The sequence below is a fragment of the Solanum pennellii genome, chromosome 3 (genome assembly GCF_001406875.1).
Source record: "Solanum pennellii chromosome 3, SPENNV200".
NCBI lineage: Eukaryota > Viridiplantae > Streptophyta > Magnoliopsida > Solanales > Solanaceae > Solanum > Solanum pennellii.
The window spans coordinates 8,233,097-8,254,060 of NC_028639.1; the positions used below are offsets into that span (position 1 = coordinate 8,233,097).

Sequence of the window (20,964 nt, forward strand, 5' to 3'; positions counted from 1 at the left end):
TAAGATCATAATAGTCGAAAAAAATTAGGAATAATTATAGAAATCTCACATTTTAGTTTACTTATTGTCATTATCCCCTATAAGTTTTACAAATCTCCAAAATTCCTCATTTTTTTTCTTAAGGCAAAAATGTCATTAGTGTATCTGACCCTCTTTTTAATGTATCAGCGCATGTATACAATTCTCTTTTTAATGTATCACTTTGATTTTTTGGCCATTAATGTATCCGAACCCTCCATTAATGTATCTGACCTAGGGGTGGGCATAAATACCGAAAAATCAAAAAATTGAACCGAACTGAAAAATTTCAGTTCTTTGGTGTTTTGGTTCGGTGTTGGTTTTCTTTTCTTGAAACTTCGGTTCTTCGGTTCGGAGTTCGGTGCAAGGGTCCTGAAACTACGGTTCACTGAGGAACCGAAGTTTTATTTACTAAATTTAAAAATATTTAAATTATATTGCTTAATTAATACTCCCTCCGTCCTATTTTATGTGGCACCATTTCCTTTTTGTTCAATCCCAAAAAGAATGTCACATTTCCTCATATGGTAAGTACCTAAAGGTACATTTTCTCTTTTACCTTTGTTGGTCCCACTTAATTTTAAGTAGTACTTTAATACATTTATGAGGAGAGAGAAAGAAAAAACAATTCAAAGTCTTCATTTATTTCTTAAACTCCAAGCCGGGTCAAATGGTGCCATATAAAATGGGACGGAGGGAGTAATCGTTATACACTTTTGAATTTTGACTCAAAACATTTACATGACCCATTTAAATTTTTAATTTTTAAATGACAACAAATATAATGTCAATAAAGTGTTGAACTATTGTTGTTTATGTACAATTGTACACTGTGAGTCCTTATATTTTGATTGTTCGAAATTTCATCGTGGTATCGTGCTTGCTAGGCTGCTTGCTCTCTTCTTTATTCATTCAGCATTCCGGTATGGAAGAACGCCTTTAGGCTTTAGCAAAATGGCAGTCATCTATGCTAAGAAAAGGAAACAAATTCGTTGACATCTTTGCTAAAAATTCATCTATGCCCCTTTATTTTTATTAAATACATTATAAAACTCTTAACACTTTATCATATTCCCTCTTTATTTTTATTCAGACCGAAAAACTGATTTAAAAAAATCGGACTAAACCGAATCGAAGTAGAAAAAACCGAATGGACCGATCTAATTTGGTATAAACTATGGTGCACACTTTTCTAAAACCGAATACCGAAGAACCGAATCAAAATTTGATTAAACCGAATCGAAGAACCGAACGCCCACCCCTAATCTGACCCTCTTGTTAATGTATCGACACATGTATGCGACGCCCTTTTTAATGTATCAGCGCTTTGATTTTTCGGCCATTAATATATCCAACCCTCTTTTTAGTGTATCAGCGGTTATATTATTGTATCCGTTTGAGGAGTTTCTGTAATTATAAACTTTTAAGCGATAAATTATAATTTTCCCTTAAAAGTATGTGATTTTTGTAATATATCTAAAAATTTAAGTATTGGGCTTGAGAAAATGATAAAGTTAAAACTTAAATTACTTAAAATTAAACAGAATATTAATTTTTTATTTATGAATAATATATAAATAATTATAAAATTTATATATCTAATTACTGGTTTGGTGATTTTTGAAATAGTTTATCAGTAAAATCAAAACCAAACCAAACATTATCGATTTTCAAAATTTAAAACCAAACCAAACCAATATCATTTTTTCTAATCGATCTAATTCAGATTGCAATTCGTTTTGATTTTTTAACCATAACCTAAATCACCCATCTTATCTTTCTATGGGAATGATCTCAAAATTCTTGCCTGTAATCCCATAAGTATCTTACATGTAAAAATAAATAAATAAAGATCTCTCGCAGCAAAAAAAGAATACATAACTTTGTAGTAAAGAATGACGATCTAACTTTCCTTTTTGCTAGCAAGAATGACAATCTATGTTTTGATTGTACAACTAAGTGGAATCTAACCGAACTTACAGAAGATAATTTATGCCCCGTCTCCATTTGGAGATGCAGCTTCCTCTTGAGTCTCCTTCACATAAAGTGGTACACTCACTCCAAGTTCCCTTAATCGATTTACCAAGTCATAAAGGAATTCGAAGGTGAGTTGGGATTGCTGGTTGAAATCCTCTCTAACGCTTGGCTCGATCCTAAACCACTCTCCCAACATCTTGTGCACATGAGAACGGATCATTCTCCATGGCACTGGATGTCTCTCACACAACTTCAAATAATCTACGACTAACTCAGCTTGGTCTAGCTTACCATCTTCTTTGATTCCTGCAGTGCTCAATCCCCATTCAGCAGTTCGATATCCTGCAAATAGAGCTGGATTTTCAAGAAGAGATTCCGCTGAAAGTACCCCATCAGCACCAGTCTTTTCCAAGCAGTTATGTACATCATCCATGTGCCGTATATCACCATTAGCAAGGACAGGAATCCTAACAACGTCTCTAACAGCTTTGATGGCCTCCCAATTGGCTCTGAATTTCTTTCCATCTTTTTCATCCCTTGTTCGGCCGTGCACTGCTAAAAGAGAACAACCAGCATCCTCCAACATTTTTGCATAACTAAGTGTATCTTGCAAATTAGGGAAAACTCGTATTTTGCATGACACAGGAACATCAAGATTGTTAGCCAACTTTTCTACCAGAGACTTCACAAGAGGAAGATTATCCATGAGGAATGCTCCATAATTCCCTCGTCTCGCAATACGCTGGGGACACCTGCGTGGGACAAAAACCAACTAAAATAAAGATGCATGGTAAGTGATCCAAGATCCGATTAGAGAATCCAGTAAACATAGCATAAGACAAACTACAGTAACATGCATAAGACAGTCAGCTTAGAAATGGGAAAAAAATAACATCACAATTAAGGACATACTCATCTTGAACTGGAAAACAAAAGCTGCTTTGTTCTATGCTCTGGCAACAGAACAACCCATCAAGCCGAAGTACTTTTCTGAATTCTACTAGTCAAAACTTTACAAATCTCACAAATTTTTGCATCTTGAAACCTAATACAACTTCTAAAGCATTCCCAAATTTGTTATTATTCTGCTGCTCTACATCTGAAGGTCGTCAAGATGCAAAGCTTGTTCATTCTGTGATCAGGGCCACGAGCCCCAAGCACATCCAACTCGGTTAGGTCTGTACCAAATTTATGCCTCCTTGAACAAGAAGTTACTAGTGCACCATTTTACAAAGTCAACGACGTGACAATTTAAAATCAGTCGGTGACTCGACCAAATGGTAATTTGGTGGATCGAACTTCGAAGAATGGAATTCTCCCAACATTGAGCCTGATAAAATAGGCCTTCCAGTGGAGTAATTTTTTTCACCTGGTAGTCCTGATGGAATCCTTAAGGTCATCCTTTCTGCTACTTGTAACTAGAGAGCAGCAATGCCGTCATTATCTATCATATTTTACTCAATATATGGTTCTCAAGATACAATAACTCATCAAAAACGATCACTCACTCCCTATGACCTAAGTTACTCGGACTCGGGTGTAGGTGTCCCATACGGATGCGGACCTAAATGTTGGATCCTTCATGATCTAATTTTTAAGAATGTTGTGAACATGTGGATAGTGTGTGCATGACAAGGTTAAAATGTGGTATTTGTGCAATGTGATGGATAGCTTGTGTTAGCCATTTACTACCTACCACATGCACTTTGCCTATAAAAGGCTTGTTACTTCATTGTGAATGAAATACAAATGAAGGAAAAATACAATACATCCTTAGTCTCTCTCTTTTTGTTTACGTTCAAGTACTCTCTATTGTTCTTCCTTTTTTACTTTAGTTTTGTTAAGTTGTTTATTTTATAACACATTATCACCACGAGACTCTACCAATTCGAATTACTCTAAATAGGTAAAAAAAAAGGAAGAACAAATAGAGAGAGTACTTGAACATAAAAAAAAAAGAGAGGATGTATTGTATTTCCTTCATTCGTATGTCACTCAAAAGGAAGAAACAAGCCTTTTATAGGCAAAGTGCATGTGCCAGTAAATAGCTGACACAAGCCATCCATCACATTGCACAAGTAGTGCAAAAATACCACACTTTTAACCTTGCCATGCACACACTATCCACATATGACATCCACGTGTCACAACACTCCCCCTTGGATGTCTATGCCTAACTAAAGAAACTTTAGGGAAGGAAAATGAGAACATATATCTTTAAATAGACATTTGCTTGTTGCCTCATTAAAAATCTTGCTAGGAGAACCCAATGGGACAAAACCTAGACTAAGGAAAAAAGAGTACAACGCGTATTCTACTCTCTTCGGGGATATAGAACCATGTATGGATATGGGTGCGAGGATTTGCCCAAAAATAATTAGAATATCTAAAATTTAGAGCAATAAAACCTAAATTATGAGACATTATGTGGAGAACTCGAGGAGAATCCTGGAAGGAGCTTTACCTTATAAAAAAAAGAATATTGGAAAGAGATCAGAGGTAAAGGAGTGACATAGAAATTTCTAATAAAAGGTATTTCATTTCCTTCAATTTCACCATAGCTTTTGCATTGATTACATAAATCATCCAAATTGTCCAGATTTTCCCCATCGATTTTGGTCAATGTACCCAAAATAGGTTGACCAAATCGGACATAGATCCCACACCCACACCCACGTTGTGTCGACACGGGTGCGCCACCAAAAGTGAAGAATTCGAGCAACTTAGCCTATAACCACATAGTTGACCTCAAGCAAGGCATAGACAGCGCTAGGTGGCTACTGCAAGTAAGCCAGTAAGGTGAAAATAGTTACTTCAGGGAGAGAAGGAGATGGAAGCAAAAGAGAGTAATGGAAAATGATGTCATCTAGGGCGCCATTACCCAACTGTCCATAGCAAACCCAAAAATAATTCTCATAAACTGACTTTTCTTTACCTCAACTAATTCCAAGTTACTGATAGTGCCCATGTTGTAGATAAATGTTTCTCAAGCAAAACAGAGTCTAGTTTTCAAGAAACTTGTACAAACTTGAATGTAGTATCCTTATCCCTAATTACTATGTTAAATTGAAATGTTAACTCGAATTACAACTGAGGCGAAGATGTATTCACAGTTCAAATACATTATATCCCTTCATCCCATAAAGTATGTTGATGTCAAGAAATACAATCCAAAATAACAAATCCTAAGATTAGACAAAGGAAACGAATGGGAAAGGAGTGTACCCCAAGTTGATGTCCACATAGTCGCAGTATGGCTCTACTCTTCGAGCTGCTTCTAGCAAAGTGTCTGGATCATTTGCACAGAATTGAACAAAAAGTGGACGGTCCTCCTGCAATTTACAAAATGACAAAGGGATAAAGTACGAGATCAGAGCCTGGAAAAAACAAAATATATCAAACAAGGTAAGCAAGATTTGAAAAATTACAATGTAATTCCGCAAGTCAAATGTATTTGTAATTGTTCAGTTAAGAATGTATTGAACATTTCTAAGCAACTAAAGTGAAAAGAAGTGATTAGCAAATTCCATAAAATCATGCTATTCTGCCTTTTTCATTTTTATACTCAATAGTTTGTCTCTTGAAGAAAGTTAAAGGCTTTGGAGCACTATGAACTCTCAAAAATGCGCATTAGTGAGCCAAAATTTGAATCTTATGGGTTTGGTATCCTAGTTCTTCTAATGGGTTTGGGATTCTAGTTCTTTACTATTAACTTGTACACATTCAATGACAAAATACAAAATTTCAACTAAATTTACTGGATTTGAAAATTTCCAATGACAAAGTAGTTTACAAATCCGAATTTCCACACAACAATGAGAATTAGATACCTTGCAGGTAGTAAATTCAAGAGAACGATACTTCTCATTTTCACTGAAGATACGGGAGTGAAGCATAGGTGTATAAGCAGCTTGCGCACCATGCTTTCGACACAGCAGACGAAAAGGCAACTCTGAGTTGTCAACCATTGGAGCAACAATAAGTTTCGGCTCTCCTAACTTCTTCCAATGAGCCCAAGCTCTCTCTATCCGTGCTTCCCCCTTTAAGTAACCGTTCGCACAATTCAGTCCGACTGGATGCCTCCCTCCTTCTTGTTCAATGATAGATGAAGTGGTGGTGGCGTCGGAGCATAGAAGATCGTCGTCGACGACTTCGCCGTTAATGGCGGAATTTAGGGTTTCAGTAGCCATGGAAAGGTTTCTATAAAGGTATGTGTGGTGGCGAGAATTTAGGATGAAAATGGAGCTGACGGAGATAAGTTGGAATCTCATGAGGAGGCAATGGAAATGGCTACGCCACCCATCGCCGCCGTAATAGCGGTTGGAATGAAATTAGGGTTTTAAATGGCAGGGGAAGTGGGGGTGGGTGGTTGGTGCTGAGGTGGACAAGGCATTTTGTTTTCTAAATATCCCTCTACAATTGAAAATAGATCAAATCTGTTATAAGTCCATTGAATTGTGTGCATTATCCTTTAGATATATTGAACACATAATTGTTTTCATGTATACATATTTTTAAGGTGATAAAGAATCATTTAGATAATTATGTATCTATTAATTTGTGACATTTGAGAGTGATATCTCAATTAGAGCCGTCAATATGGGCTAGGCTCATTGGGTCAACTTAGCATAATCCGAGATTTAATAGGAGTGTGCTAAGATTTTTGAAACCCATTTAAGAAAATGATTTTCTAGTCCGAATTGAGTAAGCCTGCTGATTTAAGGGGCTTGAGAAATAGGAAAACTTACATAAATATACTAAAATAAAAAAATATTTACCATTTATAGCAATAATATCTTTTTTCACTTGATCACTTTTAATTCTTTATTATTCATATATAATACAAGTTTTAATGATAGATAATACATTTATCACACATTTTAATACATTTATAATACAATGTGTCAAATTTTTACCATACAAACATAATATATTTCAAAAAAATAATATAATTCATATATATTGTATACATAATTCACTTTTAATTCATATTGCAGATTTAACATAGTATTGTTATAAATGGTAATAAATAAAAAGTATTGCAAAAATCAGTAATTATTTATTAAAATATACTAATTTACGTAATTTTTTCTGAGAAATATCGGTATGACCGGCCCGTGGGCCAATAAAATTAATTAAAAAATATAATATATTATTAAAATTTAAAATTAAAGAGAGTCCAAACTCAAAACAATTAAGTTAATATTCATTTAAATATTCATGCTTTCACTTTAAAAAAAACTTAATAAATATTATAAAAATAATTTTATTTATGAATTTGATTAACAAATAGTAACATTAACATCATGTAATATTATTTTGTCAATATTTATGATAACTCATAGTAACATTAACATCATGTCATATTGACAACTCTAATCTCAATACTATAAATTGAGATATTACTCATCATTTGGAATACACACTTGAATGAGAAGAAAATTCCTCTTCTTCTATCTACTTCTCGTCTTCTTCTCTTTATGATTATATTCTTATGAGCTTGATTTTATAAGGGAAAATTACGCGGATAAGCAAACTTGTACTATTTAATTACTCATCATAGCTATAGTTTGTTATAATTACCACCAGCGACTAACATTATATATTAATTACGTGGACTGACTTCAAGTTTGTATAATTATTCATGTTCGTATATGTATAATTCGCCAGGATACACAAAAAATTATGTATAATATACAAATTTTTAGCCTATATACTTATACAATTCACCTCTCTCCTACTCTATGCCCTCTCTCGCTCGCCTCTCTCCTCCTCTCTCAATCTTGCTCGCCTCTCTCCTCCCTCTCCTAATCTCGCTTGCCATTTATATAAATGTATATGTATAATATATAGTTATATACAATTATATACGTATAAAATTTACCTCTCTCCCACTCTCTGCCCTCTCTCGCTCGCCTCTCTCCTCCCTCTCTCAATCTCGCTCGCCTCTCTCCTCTCTCTTCCAGTCTCGCTCGCCTCTCTCTTCCCTCTCCCAATCTCTCTTGCCATATATACAATTACATATGTATAATATACAATTATCTCACCAATATAAATATACAATTCACCATTCTCCCACTCTTTCCCCCCTCTCTCTCGCCTCTCTCCTCTCTCTCCCAGTCTCGCTCCCCTCTCTTCTCCATATAACATGTAGCTACAAATTGTAATTATCAAACTATAGCTATGAATTGTAATTAATTATTTTTAAGTGGCTATATGTGAAAGTTTCCCATTTTATAATACGTTATCAGCACGAGTAAATCTCTATTGTTCCCTTCAAATCTAATTTTTGATGGTACCACTCGTTGAGGTAAATAGTCAGGTGAAATGTTCTAATATCACTTCATCCTTTCTTTTTTTGGTTTTGCTAACTCTCTGTTGGTATTTGGTGTCATATGGACTTTCTTGGACGTTTCACTTTCAAACTCTTCAAACTGACTTCTAACACTATAATACTTCATTTTAAGACCTTATAAACTCATGACACACATGTTAGACTCTAGTTCACCTTAGTTCATTTTAGGGGTGTTGCATGAACAATCTCTCTAATTAGTGACTACTCTATCCACAAAAAAAAATGATTATCTATACCCATCAAACATTTCCCCTAATAACTCTTATCACATTTTTGGTATGCGAGAACTGAAGATCCATTTCCACTATATTTTCTACGCGAGGCTTAGGGTTAGACACCCTTTCTTTGTTGAACTTAGGAGCTGGATCATTGGAGGAACCTTGAACGAAAAACCTTTTTTGGAACCTAGAACAACAATGTCCATCAAATCTTGAATGTGAAAAGTAATTGCCAATAGTCTTTGCCCTCTTTGCCTCCCTAGACCTTTTCCTAAGCTTCTCCTCTTAAATTTGTTGAGAATGAACCATAAAATGAGAAATATCTATTTCCTTGATGAGAATGACTAAACGAAACTCCTTAACCTCCATTTGAGACACTCCTAAAATAAATTTGCTCATCTTTGCCTTAGAATCAACAACCTTAGAAGGAGCATTTTTGGATAATTGTGTGAATTTCAAGAAATACTTTTTCACACACATATTCCCATGATAAAGGTTGATAAACTCAAAAATTTTCCCTCCGTCATTTTAAGGGAAAAGAATTTATCAAGGAAAATAACCTTCAACTTTCCTAATTAAGATGACCCGCATCAATCGCACACCCTATCTTCCATTGGTTAAACTAAATTTGAGCAACACCCTTAAGATTATACGAGGTTAATTCCATTTTTCCACCATTATCACTACTATGATCATTAAAATTTTATAAATATGATCAATGAACTCTCGATGATCTTCCTCAACCTTGGAACCATAAAACAAAGAGGGATTCATCATAGTGAAGTCCCTCATTTTACATGGGGTTGTACCCACTTTAGGTTCATGGGAGCATCAGTATCCCTATTTTCTTGAGACGTCATAAATTGAGCCAACACTTAAAAAAGCGATCCAAAAATCTAGATTAGTCAATTTTTCGGCCAATAGATCTGACAAAACTTGAGGAACTTGAGAAGTTTCTTGTTCCACAATCTTATTAACATTCCTTCTAACATATGAGGGGCATATCCTAAAAAACATCGGATGAGGATTAAAAGAGAGATACATAGATTTAAACTCTATTGCACGAATTTAGAGTGATGAAAGGAGTGAAATTTCCCGAATGTCTTGTAGCTTCCTATTCATATATGGGGCACACTTCATATTCATGAGCAAGACTCTAATCAATGTGGCTTATGAGACATCTTAGGACCTTTCTTTATCTCTGAAAACAAAGTTTATCACGATCCAAAGTATACTCTTGGTATAAGATGGTGTACAGAACCTCGGTACACCTAATATTCGTACCAAATGAACTCATGAAATTTGGTATATCCCTCATACCGAAAGAATGAGATTCTACTTGCCAAGGTGAGACCCGTACACATCATATTTTTCTTAATTGGACCCAACTGATAGGTCATTTAAGACAATCCTATGTGGGCATGTCATTAAGGAATAATGTTTGCTAGTAGATACTATCTTATTTGAGCCTCCACTGCAAAACCCTCTCGATGATAAGTCTAAATTCCAACGTAATAGACAAAAGTCAAATATTCTTTACAAAATAGGAAAGGCAATGACCAATAGAATTAATGAAATACCTATTTTAAGATCAAAACTTAAAATAGCTACTTAAATTACAAGTCATGCATAGGTGAGAAAACCTTTTAACAAAGTGAACCCATATGTGAAAAATACCTTACACAATCATAATCATATTCGTAATTGAGATAACCTTTCACGACATCATTAATACTTTCATCTAAAATTTAATTAATATCATGTATTAACATTAAGTCATCCATTAGAATACTTAATCAACAATGAAAAATCATAATTGAGTGAAACCCATGTAGAATTAGGAAAAACCCCAATTTGTTCAATTGAATTTGAGATTGTGGAATTCAAAACCTTGGGACCGCATGGAGAAATGGACTCTATGGGTGAATACCAACATATCTTTATACTTAAAGCCTAAGATGAATAGTGAATTGATGCACTTGAATGAACTTTGTCTTCTTTTTCTTCTTCCTTAGGTTGGGAGGGAATTCGGGAGAATGAATTTGGTTGAATTTTGTGAAATTAGGAGAATGGGTTCAAATTGAGTAGTTTTAGGACTTAAAATCCTTATATAGGAATAGAGATATCAAAAAGGCTGGCGCAAGCCTCGCGGGCCAAGGCGGGTTGGCCCTTTGTTCAGGAGGGTCTGAATATCCTCAACCTAACCCAACCCTTGAAGGGCAGAGGGCTGGGGTGGGCTAAACTTTTTTTTCATTTGTTTTAAAACTTATAATTCTATAACATTAAGAAAATGAGAAGATTTTCAAATCAAATATGACAAACAATGGTGTTGTTTTAATAACACTAACAAGAAGTTTAGTGTAATTAGTATGTATCTTACATACTAGATACGCGAGCGAGATAAGTAAGTGATAAGCAAGATTGGAAGGAGGCGAGGGCGTGAGATTTTGTAAATGCATCCTAGTTACATGCAAATCTACTTTGATAGAGTGTTATCTAGAACATATTAACCTAATTTTGAGTCCATATATTCTGAGATATATGCATCTGAACATACTAAAATCTGATAAGATTTCATAATATTACAACATAGCGTGTATTTATGTAATCAAATTATTGTAAGTTACCTAATAAAAAGTTTTGTCCCATGGGCTGACCCTGCCCTGACCCCGATCAAGCCTCAAGGGCTAATGACTTATATGGGCAGGGCTTATAAGCCCTAATTTATAAAGGGCATGAAAATCCTATCCAACCCTACCCCAATAACGGGATGGTTTGGGCCGGCCTCATGGGCTAAGCCCATTTTGACGGCTCTATATAGGGCTTAAGATATAAGAAAAACTGACATATTTTAGAATTAAAAAAAAATAGGAAACGACTAAGCACTTATTTGGTGAATGTGCTTGGTTTAGAACAATAGAGGAAGCTATGATGCAATGAACTGGTATCAAATTACAATCCAGGGGTGTGTGACAAGTGTTATTAGAGATTAAGAGGAAACATTTAAAAACAATACAGAAGGATGAAGCGCACAGAATTGGAAGTTGTTTTGTGGAGAATTTGTACATACAGAGAGAGCCATTAAGCAAATCAAAGAGGAGTTGGTGGGGAGATTGATGATACCTAGTTTAAATATGAAATTTTAGAGATGTAGAGGTTTAACGCATAGATTGAAGTTGTAACTAGTTAATTTTTGTTTGTTTGCATTCTGAGGCCTATGATTGTCCTTCTGTTTCAAAGAAGATGACAAGGTGCTCTTTAGTTTGTATTTTTCTGGATTATGTTTGTCAATGGTAATGTTTATACTGTTACCGAAAAAAATTTGGAAAAAACCCCTAAAAATTAATTACCGGAACTTCCTATGGTCCATAGGGATTTTTATGGATTGTTGGTTCAAATGTATAAAGGTTCAAAAGCCTTAACTTTTGACCAATTTTGACGAGATCTGTCTATAGTCAATAGGACTTTATATGGTTTGTAGACCCTAACTGTAGAATTCAACTTTGATCTCAAAATTTTATTAAGTGTGGGACCTACATATGAGACTCATCTATGACTTGTAGATCATTTGACGGGACATCTTAGTGAGTCAGAGAAGGAAGTATTGGGACTAGATTTACAAAATCATTTAAACCTTTTTATACGGATGCCTTCAACGGTCTTTAGAAGATTTTACAACCAAGAGACCCATAGAACACAATAATATCCAAAAGTGTTCCCTTGCGAGTCCCAATGCTCTGATATGACTCAATTTAGTTGGATGAATGTTTGACCTTCATGGAGGAGACATTTTCTATTTTTGCTAGATATATTAGCTGGTTGCATTCAACAGAGATTTATGTGGCTAAAGTATAGTGAAGACATCATTTAGTTTATGAGTTCACTTGGGGACCGAGCGTGACTTGCGAACTAAGCATCCTTACTAGTTCGACACTTCAAATACTTTTTCGCTTTTAACTTTTGAGGATGATAGTCCTTTTAGAAGTGGATGTTGTATTAACCCTCTAGGTCATTTTATCTGCTTACTGATGACCACATGGAACTGGTAGTTTGGTCACCTATCCATTCATTTGGTTTTTATATGGATTTTTATATTTTGTAGCTTTTGTAACCGACCACATCAAAAATTTACGCAAGGTCTTCGAAAGGTTAAGAAAACATCAATTGAAGATGAACCCAAAAAAATGTGCATTCGGGATCGGGCTATTCATTCCTAAATCCCTTTCACCCTTAACTAGCTAACTCGATGGGACGTCAACAGCGGGAATGCCAAAAAATTTGAACGGCTGATTTAAGTCAAATCATCATGTAAACAGTCTCAAAATATAATTTCGATAGTTTTATTAGATCAGGAACATATAGTTTAGTATAATAGAACCTTTGGTTTGGGTTTTGAGGCTTTGAGACTCATTTTGAGAAAATCTGTGGCTTTTGGCATAAATAGATCCTTGGGTGGGAGACCTACTTTTTGTCGAGACAACGCCGGTTGGTAGTATAGACCTCTCTATATAGTTTGCATACAAAATTTGTTATGGTAGCATAATTTGTTTCTATGCACGGGATTCTCAACAAATCTCGAGCCCTCATTGGGGCAAAACTTATTGGTTGAGTTAGTGCAACCCTTGGTGTTGCTTCTCAATTTGTTCTTCACATCTGAATATTTTGAGCATTATTTCACTAATTCAATGAAATTTGTCGTAGTAGTTGCAGGCTTGGCGTGGTGTTTGTGTAGGCCTTTCTTCTTGGTCTTCACTATGTTATTGTTGATCCACTCGATTACACTGATAGACTACTAGTCTCCAATTATTAATTGATTATTGAGATTGAAATATTTGGGTCTCGCTATCATGATAATTAATGTGGTGACCTTTATTTAGTTTATGCCTTTTTCAGCAACTTATTTCTCATAATTCATCATTTTGAATAACTTTCAACGCTCGATTAAGAGTGTAAATCGTTGTGAAATGTTTTAGACATGGTAGGCTCGTGTTTATCATGTTAAACATGTAGTTTCACTTGAATCCTCTCAGTTTTGATTATTTATTGAATCCTCAAAAGTTTAGATGTATGATATGTTTTGGGGCATTTTGATGCTCACAAACTCCTTGATCTAGTGAGAATCATTTGATAGAACTAATTTAGGGATAGCTTGCATGGATTGAATAATAATTTTTTTGCCTCATTTTAGTTTCATCTTTAATTTCTTCAAATTAGGTGTCTAAATTACTATATTAATACTAGATCATTAATATGATAGCGTTTCTACATTTAGAGGTGGCTTAGAAGGGAAAGAATTTGATTTAGAGGTAAGAAGCGCACATGATCGACTTCAAGGTGGGATATGATTTACTATTCTTTAATATTTTTGTGATTGTGCTAGCACATTAATTAGCTAATTTGCGGGGATGGTTTCGAGCATGTGTTGGGGAATATATTGTAATTGTTTGCCTTAGCCTTATTATGGTTATTTTTGAGTAATTGTTGATATTTCTATATTTGCTAATTTTTTAGTCCCGGTGAGTCTATCTTAGGCCAGAATTGCGTTATTGTTGTTTTTTTGAAGTGTTGTCCTAGCTTTGGGCTAGTTACTTCAAAAGTTGATTTTTGAGCCCGTAAGGTTAATTTCACATTTTGAGCTTGTGATAGATTAGACCCTCTAGGTTAGCATATGACCTTCGGGTAGACTTTTGTCACGACCCAAGCCTATAGTCTAGCGTCGTCGGCACTCGAGAACCATTGCTGGTCCCCAAGCAAACTCTCATCCTAGTTGACTACAAGCGGAAGACTAACTCAAGTATGCAAAAGCTTAAAATTGAAATAAATTCAATAAACTCAAATGCTCAACTTTTTTAAAAGTCTCTACAATACTCAAAATAAAAGTAAATACAGGAAATCCTCAACTTTGTCAATGTATGAAGCCTCTACTATTACAGAAGGATATCGGGACAAGATTCGAGACATCTCAAAACTAATAATTGTAAGATAAAGGTGAAGTCCTTCGGAATATAAGAAGTCTTACCAAAGATGAATGAAAGCTCACATGACCTCAACGAAACGCCTGTTGATGATCCTGAATACCTGTATCTGTCATGAAACGATACAAGCCAAATAGCTCAGTATATGGAATGTACGAGCACACAAGGGGAATTATAAAGCATAAATATAAGCTTGAACTGATGAAAAGAAACATACTTACCTCTCTCAACTCACTCAAACTCAATGAATCAAAGTGAACTTTAACTCAGGGAAAATAGGGCTCAACTCAATAATAAGATACTTGACTCAGTGAAGCATAGTCAACTTAGAGAGATAAGACTCAACTCAACAGTAAAATACTCAACTATGGATACTCAAGGATAAATCAACAATAAAATAATCATAGGGGAATCATCATAAGATAATGGTATTTCTTAAATGCATGCATAAGAGATAATAATTCAATCATTTAAATCAATAATCAAGAGAACCCATGACAATTGAAGAAAACCCTAACTCAATTGGGGCTTTCTAACTGTGAAAATTGGAGAATTTGGAAACTCATGAATTAATGGAAGAAATCCGTAGATGAAAACTATCATACCTCAAAGCCAATTTATTATCTTCAATTGAGGAATAGAGACTTGACTTGAAACCCTAGTTTGAATCCCTCTTCTTCAAGCTTTCTATAGAGAGAAATATTTTGTAGAGGAGACTTGTTCTTCTTTTAGAAATTTGAGAGAATGATTTCTATTGGAGAAATTTGGGGGTTAAAATGCTTATATGGGGGTCTTAGTGAAGGATAAAATGACATAGTATTATGCTAGACTAATTAGGAAAAGACTCAACTACCTGTGAAAATATATATCGACCTACGATCAACGCCCCTGATCGACACACGGTGGACTGATCGATGGTTCACCCTGCATCATCGTCGTCCATATAAACTTGATTTAGGGGTCCTTACCTACAGACCCTCGACCACAAACGTGGATCCACCGACGGTCCATTGGTCTGGATATGGTTTTGCGCTTAAGAGTCTTAGTTGGGGTGAAAAACCACTAACCACACCTATAGGCCGTGGTCCAATCCATGGGCCATGGGTGACCTCCATCGCATGACACTTGCAAATTTTGAAAACTAAAACTTTAACCATTCTCGAATCCGAGGTGTTATAATATCTCCCCCTTGGGATCATTCATCCTAGAATGAGATTCAAGCTAGTACGAAAAGAGAGCAGGAGAGAAACTAACAACCTAATCATCAATGAAACTTTTTCTAAATGCATATAACCAAGGAGGAAATATCGACCCCAAGATAGGATGCAATCAAAACATCATGAGAGGTGTGGAACTAAATCTAACAATCCATCGTGTATGCAATACACATATTTGAGGAAGAAACATCTATTCCAAGCTCAACACATCATAAAACATCACATATTGAAGTCTATATGCAACTCATATTCTAATGCATATAAACATGTAGAAATCAATAAATTGACTCATTTTCTTAAAACATAACTTTTTTATGAATCATGCATAGTAAGGAATCATAGAAACATTTGACACACACAACACCAAACAAAGAGTAGAACATGAGGAACTCATTATCTCAAGATAGAGTAGGATTAGAAGGAAAGAGATGAGGATATAGACATATAATAACAGCCTCAGCCTCCCAAATAGCACACTCAACTAATTGATTCCTCATCAACACTTTCACAGAAACAACTTCTTTGTTTCTCAACTTCTTCACTTGTAAGTCTAAAATCTCAATCGTACCTTCTTTATAAGAAAGATTCTCTAACTCCCAAACCTTCTAAGGGAACTATAGTCGTTGGATCACCAAAACATTTATTCAATATAGAGATATGGTAAACCAGATGCATCGTTGCCAACTCATTAGGCAAATATAGTTCATAAGCGACCTCACCAACACGTCTCAAAATCTGATATGTGACTGTATAATGGGACAAGCTTTTATTTCTTACTAAGCCTAATTACACTATCCATGGGTGAACTTTTAAAGTAAACTGAATCATGAACATCAAACTCAAGATCTTTTCTTCTTACATCAACATACGACTTTTGCCAACTTTGAGCCATTTTAAACATTTCTCTAATAAGTCGAACCTTCTCTATGATGTACTAACTCTGGACCTATTAGGGAAACTTCACCCACTTCAAACCAAGCTATAGGAGATCTAAACCTTCTACCATATAGTTCCTTAAATGAAACCATATTAATACACGAGTGATAGCTATTGTTATAAGAACTTAATCAACGACAAATGATCATCCTAATTACCCTTAAAATCAATCACACATGCTCTCAACATGTCTTCCAAAGTTTGGATAGTATGCTGTGCTTTCCCATTGGTTTAGGGATGAAAAGCCTTACTAAACTCAACACGAGTACCAAGACCCTTTTGGAAAAATTTCTAGAACTCAGAAGTTAATTGGGTGCCACGATTGGAAAATATGGACAAAGGTACTCCATGAAACTAAGCATTTCTCCCAAGTACAACTTAGAATAATCCTCCGCCGAATGAGAAACTTAATGAGGATAAAGTGAACTGACTTCGTTATTCGATCTATTATAACGCAAATTGGGTAGTGTCACCAGGTGCAAGCCAAACCAACAATAAAATCCATATATCTTCTAACTTCCAAGTAGGAATGTTGATATCTTGGGACAAACCTCCCAGTTTTTTATGCTCAACTTTCACTTGTTTCCGCAATATCATTTTTCATCCCATTCCACCAATAGACTCCCAAACTTCACGATTCATCTTGGTGTCTCTCGGGTGAATAAAGTATCGATAATTGTGGGCTTATGACGATCATTTCCCTCAATTCATCAACATAAGGAACACACAAGCAACCTTGGTATTTAACTACACCATCTCTTCATTAGGAGAAAGTGTCAGCGGATTTCTTAAGCACCGCTTCTTTTAGGCCGATCAAAGTTGGATCAAGACCTTGCTTGGCTTTCAAAGCTGCCAGTAAAGACGATTATAAAACATTGTGGAAAATTAACACCACTATTGGTAGAGTCCACTAATGAAACATCTAATCAAGCTATGAACATCTTGAACCAACTTTTTCTTACCTTCTTTAGTGGGGGAAACACTTCCCAGACACAACTGACTAAGAGCATCAGCCACTACGTTCACCTTATCTAGGTGATAAAGAACACTCATATCATAATATTTCACTAACTGAAGCCACCTACAATGGCAAAGACTTATATCCTTCTGATTAAACACATATTGCAAACTCTTGTGGTCGGTAAACACATTTACATGCACACCATACAGATAATGCCTCAAAATCTTTAAGGAAAAAATAACCACCGCTAGTTCTAGGTGATGTGTAGGATAATTCTTCTCATGAATATTAGGTTATCTTGAGGAATAACAAATAAATTTCAATTTTTCATAAGTACACAACCTAGAGCAATTCTCAAGGCATCACAGTTTACAACAAAATCATCAGTCCCTTCTAGTAAGGTCAACACCTGAGGCAAGTAAGTTTATCTTCAACTCTTGGAAACTCTTCTCACACACTTCAGAGCATATGAACTTAGCCTTCTTTTAAGTCAAAGCCATCAAAAGAGAGGCAATCAAAGATAAAACCTTAACAAACCTTCTATTATAACTGGCTAAACCAAAGAAACATCTAATATCTAAAGGGGATAGAGGTCTAGGCCAACTCTGGAATGTATCCGTCTTCTTAGGATCTACCTCAATACCCTTAGTTGAAACAATATCGTCGCCAAGAAAAGGTACAAACCTTAACCAAAACTCACATTTACATAAACTTTGCAAAAAGTTGTTGGTCCTTGAGAATTTGCAAAACATTCCTCCAATAATCAATATGTTCATCCTCAATTCCAGAATAGATCAATATCATCAATGAACACAATCACGAACATTTCAAGGTAATATCTAAACACTATATTCATCAAATACATAAATGCCTCTAGATTATTAGTCAACCTAAACAACATTATGAAAAAGTCATATGACTCTTTCGAGTTCAAAAAGCCATCTTTGGAATGTCATTTTCCTTCATCTTCAATTGGTGATAGCCCGACTGAAGGTCAATCATAGAGAAGTAAATTTTTCCTTGAAGTTGGTGATATACCGTGGATTCACGATATTTTTAATGCTTTTTCCTTAAGTTTAGTGTGTACAAAAGCCTTTTTGTATTAATTTTTGTAAGTTTCTCTTTATTTGTAGGAAATCTGTCTAAAAGATGAATGCGGAGGTTTTTTGAGCAAGAAATGCAGAAAAGTACCACCTACGGAGCTTGTGAGGTCCGTCGTGCCTGTGACGGTCCGTAGGTGGCATCATAGTGCAGCTGCTGAAGGAAGATGGGGAAGTCTGACCAAGTGTGGGGTTATGGAATGCGTGACGGACCGTCGTAGCCATGACGGTCCGTCCTGCTGGTTTGTCATGAAGATCAGAGAAGTAGTCCCAGTACCCAAATTCCAAGAGTTCAAGTGTTATGGAACGGATACCCCTGACGGACCGTTGTGCCTGTGACAATCTGTCATACCTGCCGTCGAGGATAATGAAGAGAGCAGCAGAAGAATTTGCATAAGTGTGGGACGACGGAGTCCATGACGGCCCGTCGTGACCACGACGATGCGTCGCGAGGTCCGTCGACTCAGCCGCGTTTTGACAGATATCCAGCAAATAGAGTCCTTATTTAATTAGGTTTTTTATTTTTTATAAATAGTTCGAAAAACCTCCTATTTGGGGTTAGACTCTTTGTTAGACTCTTGGTTATTAGAGCTTCTTTTGTGGATTAGACTTGGTGATTATTGTTACACTTTTGGAGAATCTTTAGTCTTCAATAAATTTCAGTAATTGATTGTTGGTGACTTTTGTTGATTAATCTAGTGAACTTTTGGATTTTATTCTTTCTCATTGAAGTAAGTGCATGAATTCTTATATTACATATTTGAATATTGTGATTATGACTATGGGTAACTAAACTCCATAACTAGGGTTGTGGGAACCATAGGTGAATAATGAGGTAAAACCTAACTAAAATAACAATTCTGGAATAGTGTCTTGCATGTATTGATAATTCTTTCGCTTAGAAGTCTTTTTAACGGATGACCAACGTTAGAACTCGCCTTAATGCTACTTGCCGGACCAAGGAGGTAGATAATAGGAAAAGAATTATCAACATAGATTTAATGTATACTATCTAATAGGCTAGTATTGATTGGTACGAGGTAATAACTTAGTCAAATATCGAATACGATGCTTAATATGAGGTAAAGGTAAGGGTTAGTATAGCAACACACGTAGACGGACCAAAGTGTGGAGTAAAATTTTCTAGATGCCGGACCAAGGATTTAGAAATACATAACTTATCACTTTGCATGCAAGATACTAGGAAAGAATTGTTATAGTTAGAATTATCAAGTTATGAACCTGTGGGGAACACGTAAACCCTAGTTTCTTTTATTAATTGATTAAACTCCAACATTTGAAGCTGTTAGTTGTCTCCTTTAATTTCGTTAGTTATTTTCATTTATTTTGAAATAGAAAACCTCCCTTTTATCATTTTTGCTTTCCAAGGAAATAATTGACTAAATAGTAGTAATAATAGATTGAGGTTAAGTCTGAACTATTTTCCTCGTGGGAACGATCCCAAACTCATTAGTTGGGTTCTTTACTTGATACGACCGCTTTACTTCTTATATGAGAAGTAAGTTTGAGCGTATCAAATTTTGGCGCCGCTGCCGGGGAAAGTAGCTTTTGGATTAACTTAAACTTATTACTATAGTTTAGTCAATATTTTCTTGATTTTACTTTGTTTTTATTGTTTTTGATTTTTGCAGAACCATCTTCCTTGTATGCCAAATACACGGAGAGGAAGAGAATCCTTGTTTCCCTATGATCACGAATTAGAGCGTACACTACGCAACATGAATCGAAACTTGGGTATTAATGATGATGATCCAAACCAGAACATCCCAGCTCCGGTTGATGTTCATGGTCAGTTGTTACCCGATGCTCCGTGTGAAAACCAACAGAGGGGACAGAACCCCTCTCCACGTCCCCAAGAATACTACAGAGGCTATGACAAATATAGAAGACTCCGATGGGCCGCTTGTCTTGCCCCCTCTACCACCAGGCCACACCTTTGTGGTAACTAGTAGCCTGATGCAAATGCTAACTGTCAGAGATTTGTTTTCAGGGCTACCTTCTGAGGATCCACATGCCCATATAGCTAAGGTAAGGGCAGTGTGTAAAAGCTGTGTAGGGAGGCCTGACTTGGACTTGGATGTAATAGGGCTAAGAGTGTTTCCTCTCTCACTGACGGAAGAGGCTGCTATTTGGTTCACTGAGCTCCCTTACAACTCAATTTTCACTTGGAACCAACTAAGGGACGT

General features: G+C 35.6%; 1 protein-coding gene across 1 annotated transcript; it reads right to left on the reverse strand.

Annotated features, from left to right (window-relative positions):
• Positions 1-1,795: 1,795 nt before the first annotated feature.
• On the reverse strand, positions 1,796-6,436 carry LOC107015089 (tRNA-dihydrouridine(16/17) synthase [NAD(P)(+)]-like). The gene is made up of 3 exons (XM_015215257.2): positions 5,826-6,436; positions 5,221-5,327; positions 1,796-2,747 (listed from the first exon to the last, which is right to left on the reverse strand). The coding sequence occupies exons 1-3, from the start codon at positions 6,264-6,266 to the stop codon at positions 2,009-2,011; spliced, it is 1,287 nt and encodes a 428-aa protein (XP_015070743.1). The 5' UTR covers positions 6,267-6,436; the 3' UTR covers positions 1,796-2,008.
• Positions 6,437-20,964: the final 14,528 nt, after the last annotated feature.

What these genes read in the sequence shown, in the direction of transcription:
- LOC107015089 (XM_015215257.2), bottom strand. Translation starts at nt 6,266, where the DNA reads ATGAGATTCCAACTTATCTCCGTCAGCTCCATTTTCATCCTAAATTCT. An exon ending in TTGAATTTACTACCTGCAAG is followed by an intron (nt 5,328 to 5,825) that starts GTATCTAATTCT and finishes TGTAAATTGCAG; the next exon opens with GAGGACCGTCCACTTTTTGT. An exon ending in TATGTGGACATCAACTTGGG is followed by an intron (nt 2,748 to 5,220) that starts GTACACTCCTTT and finishes TGTCCCACGCAG; the next exon opens with GTGTCCCCAGCGTATTGCGA.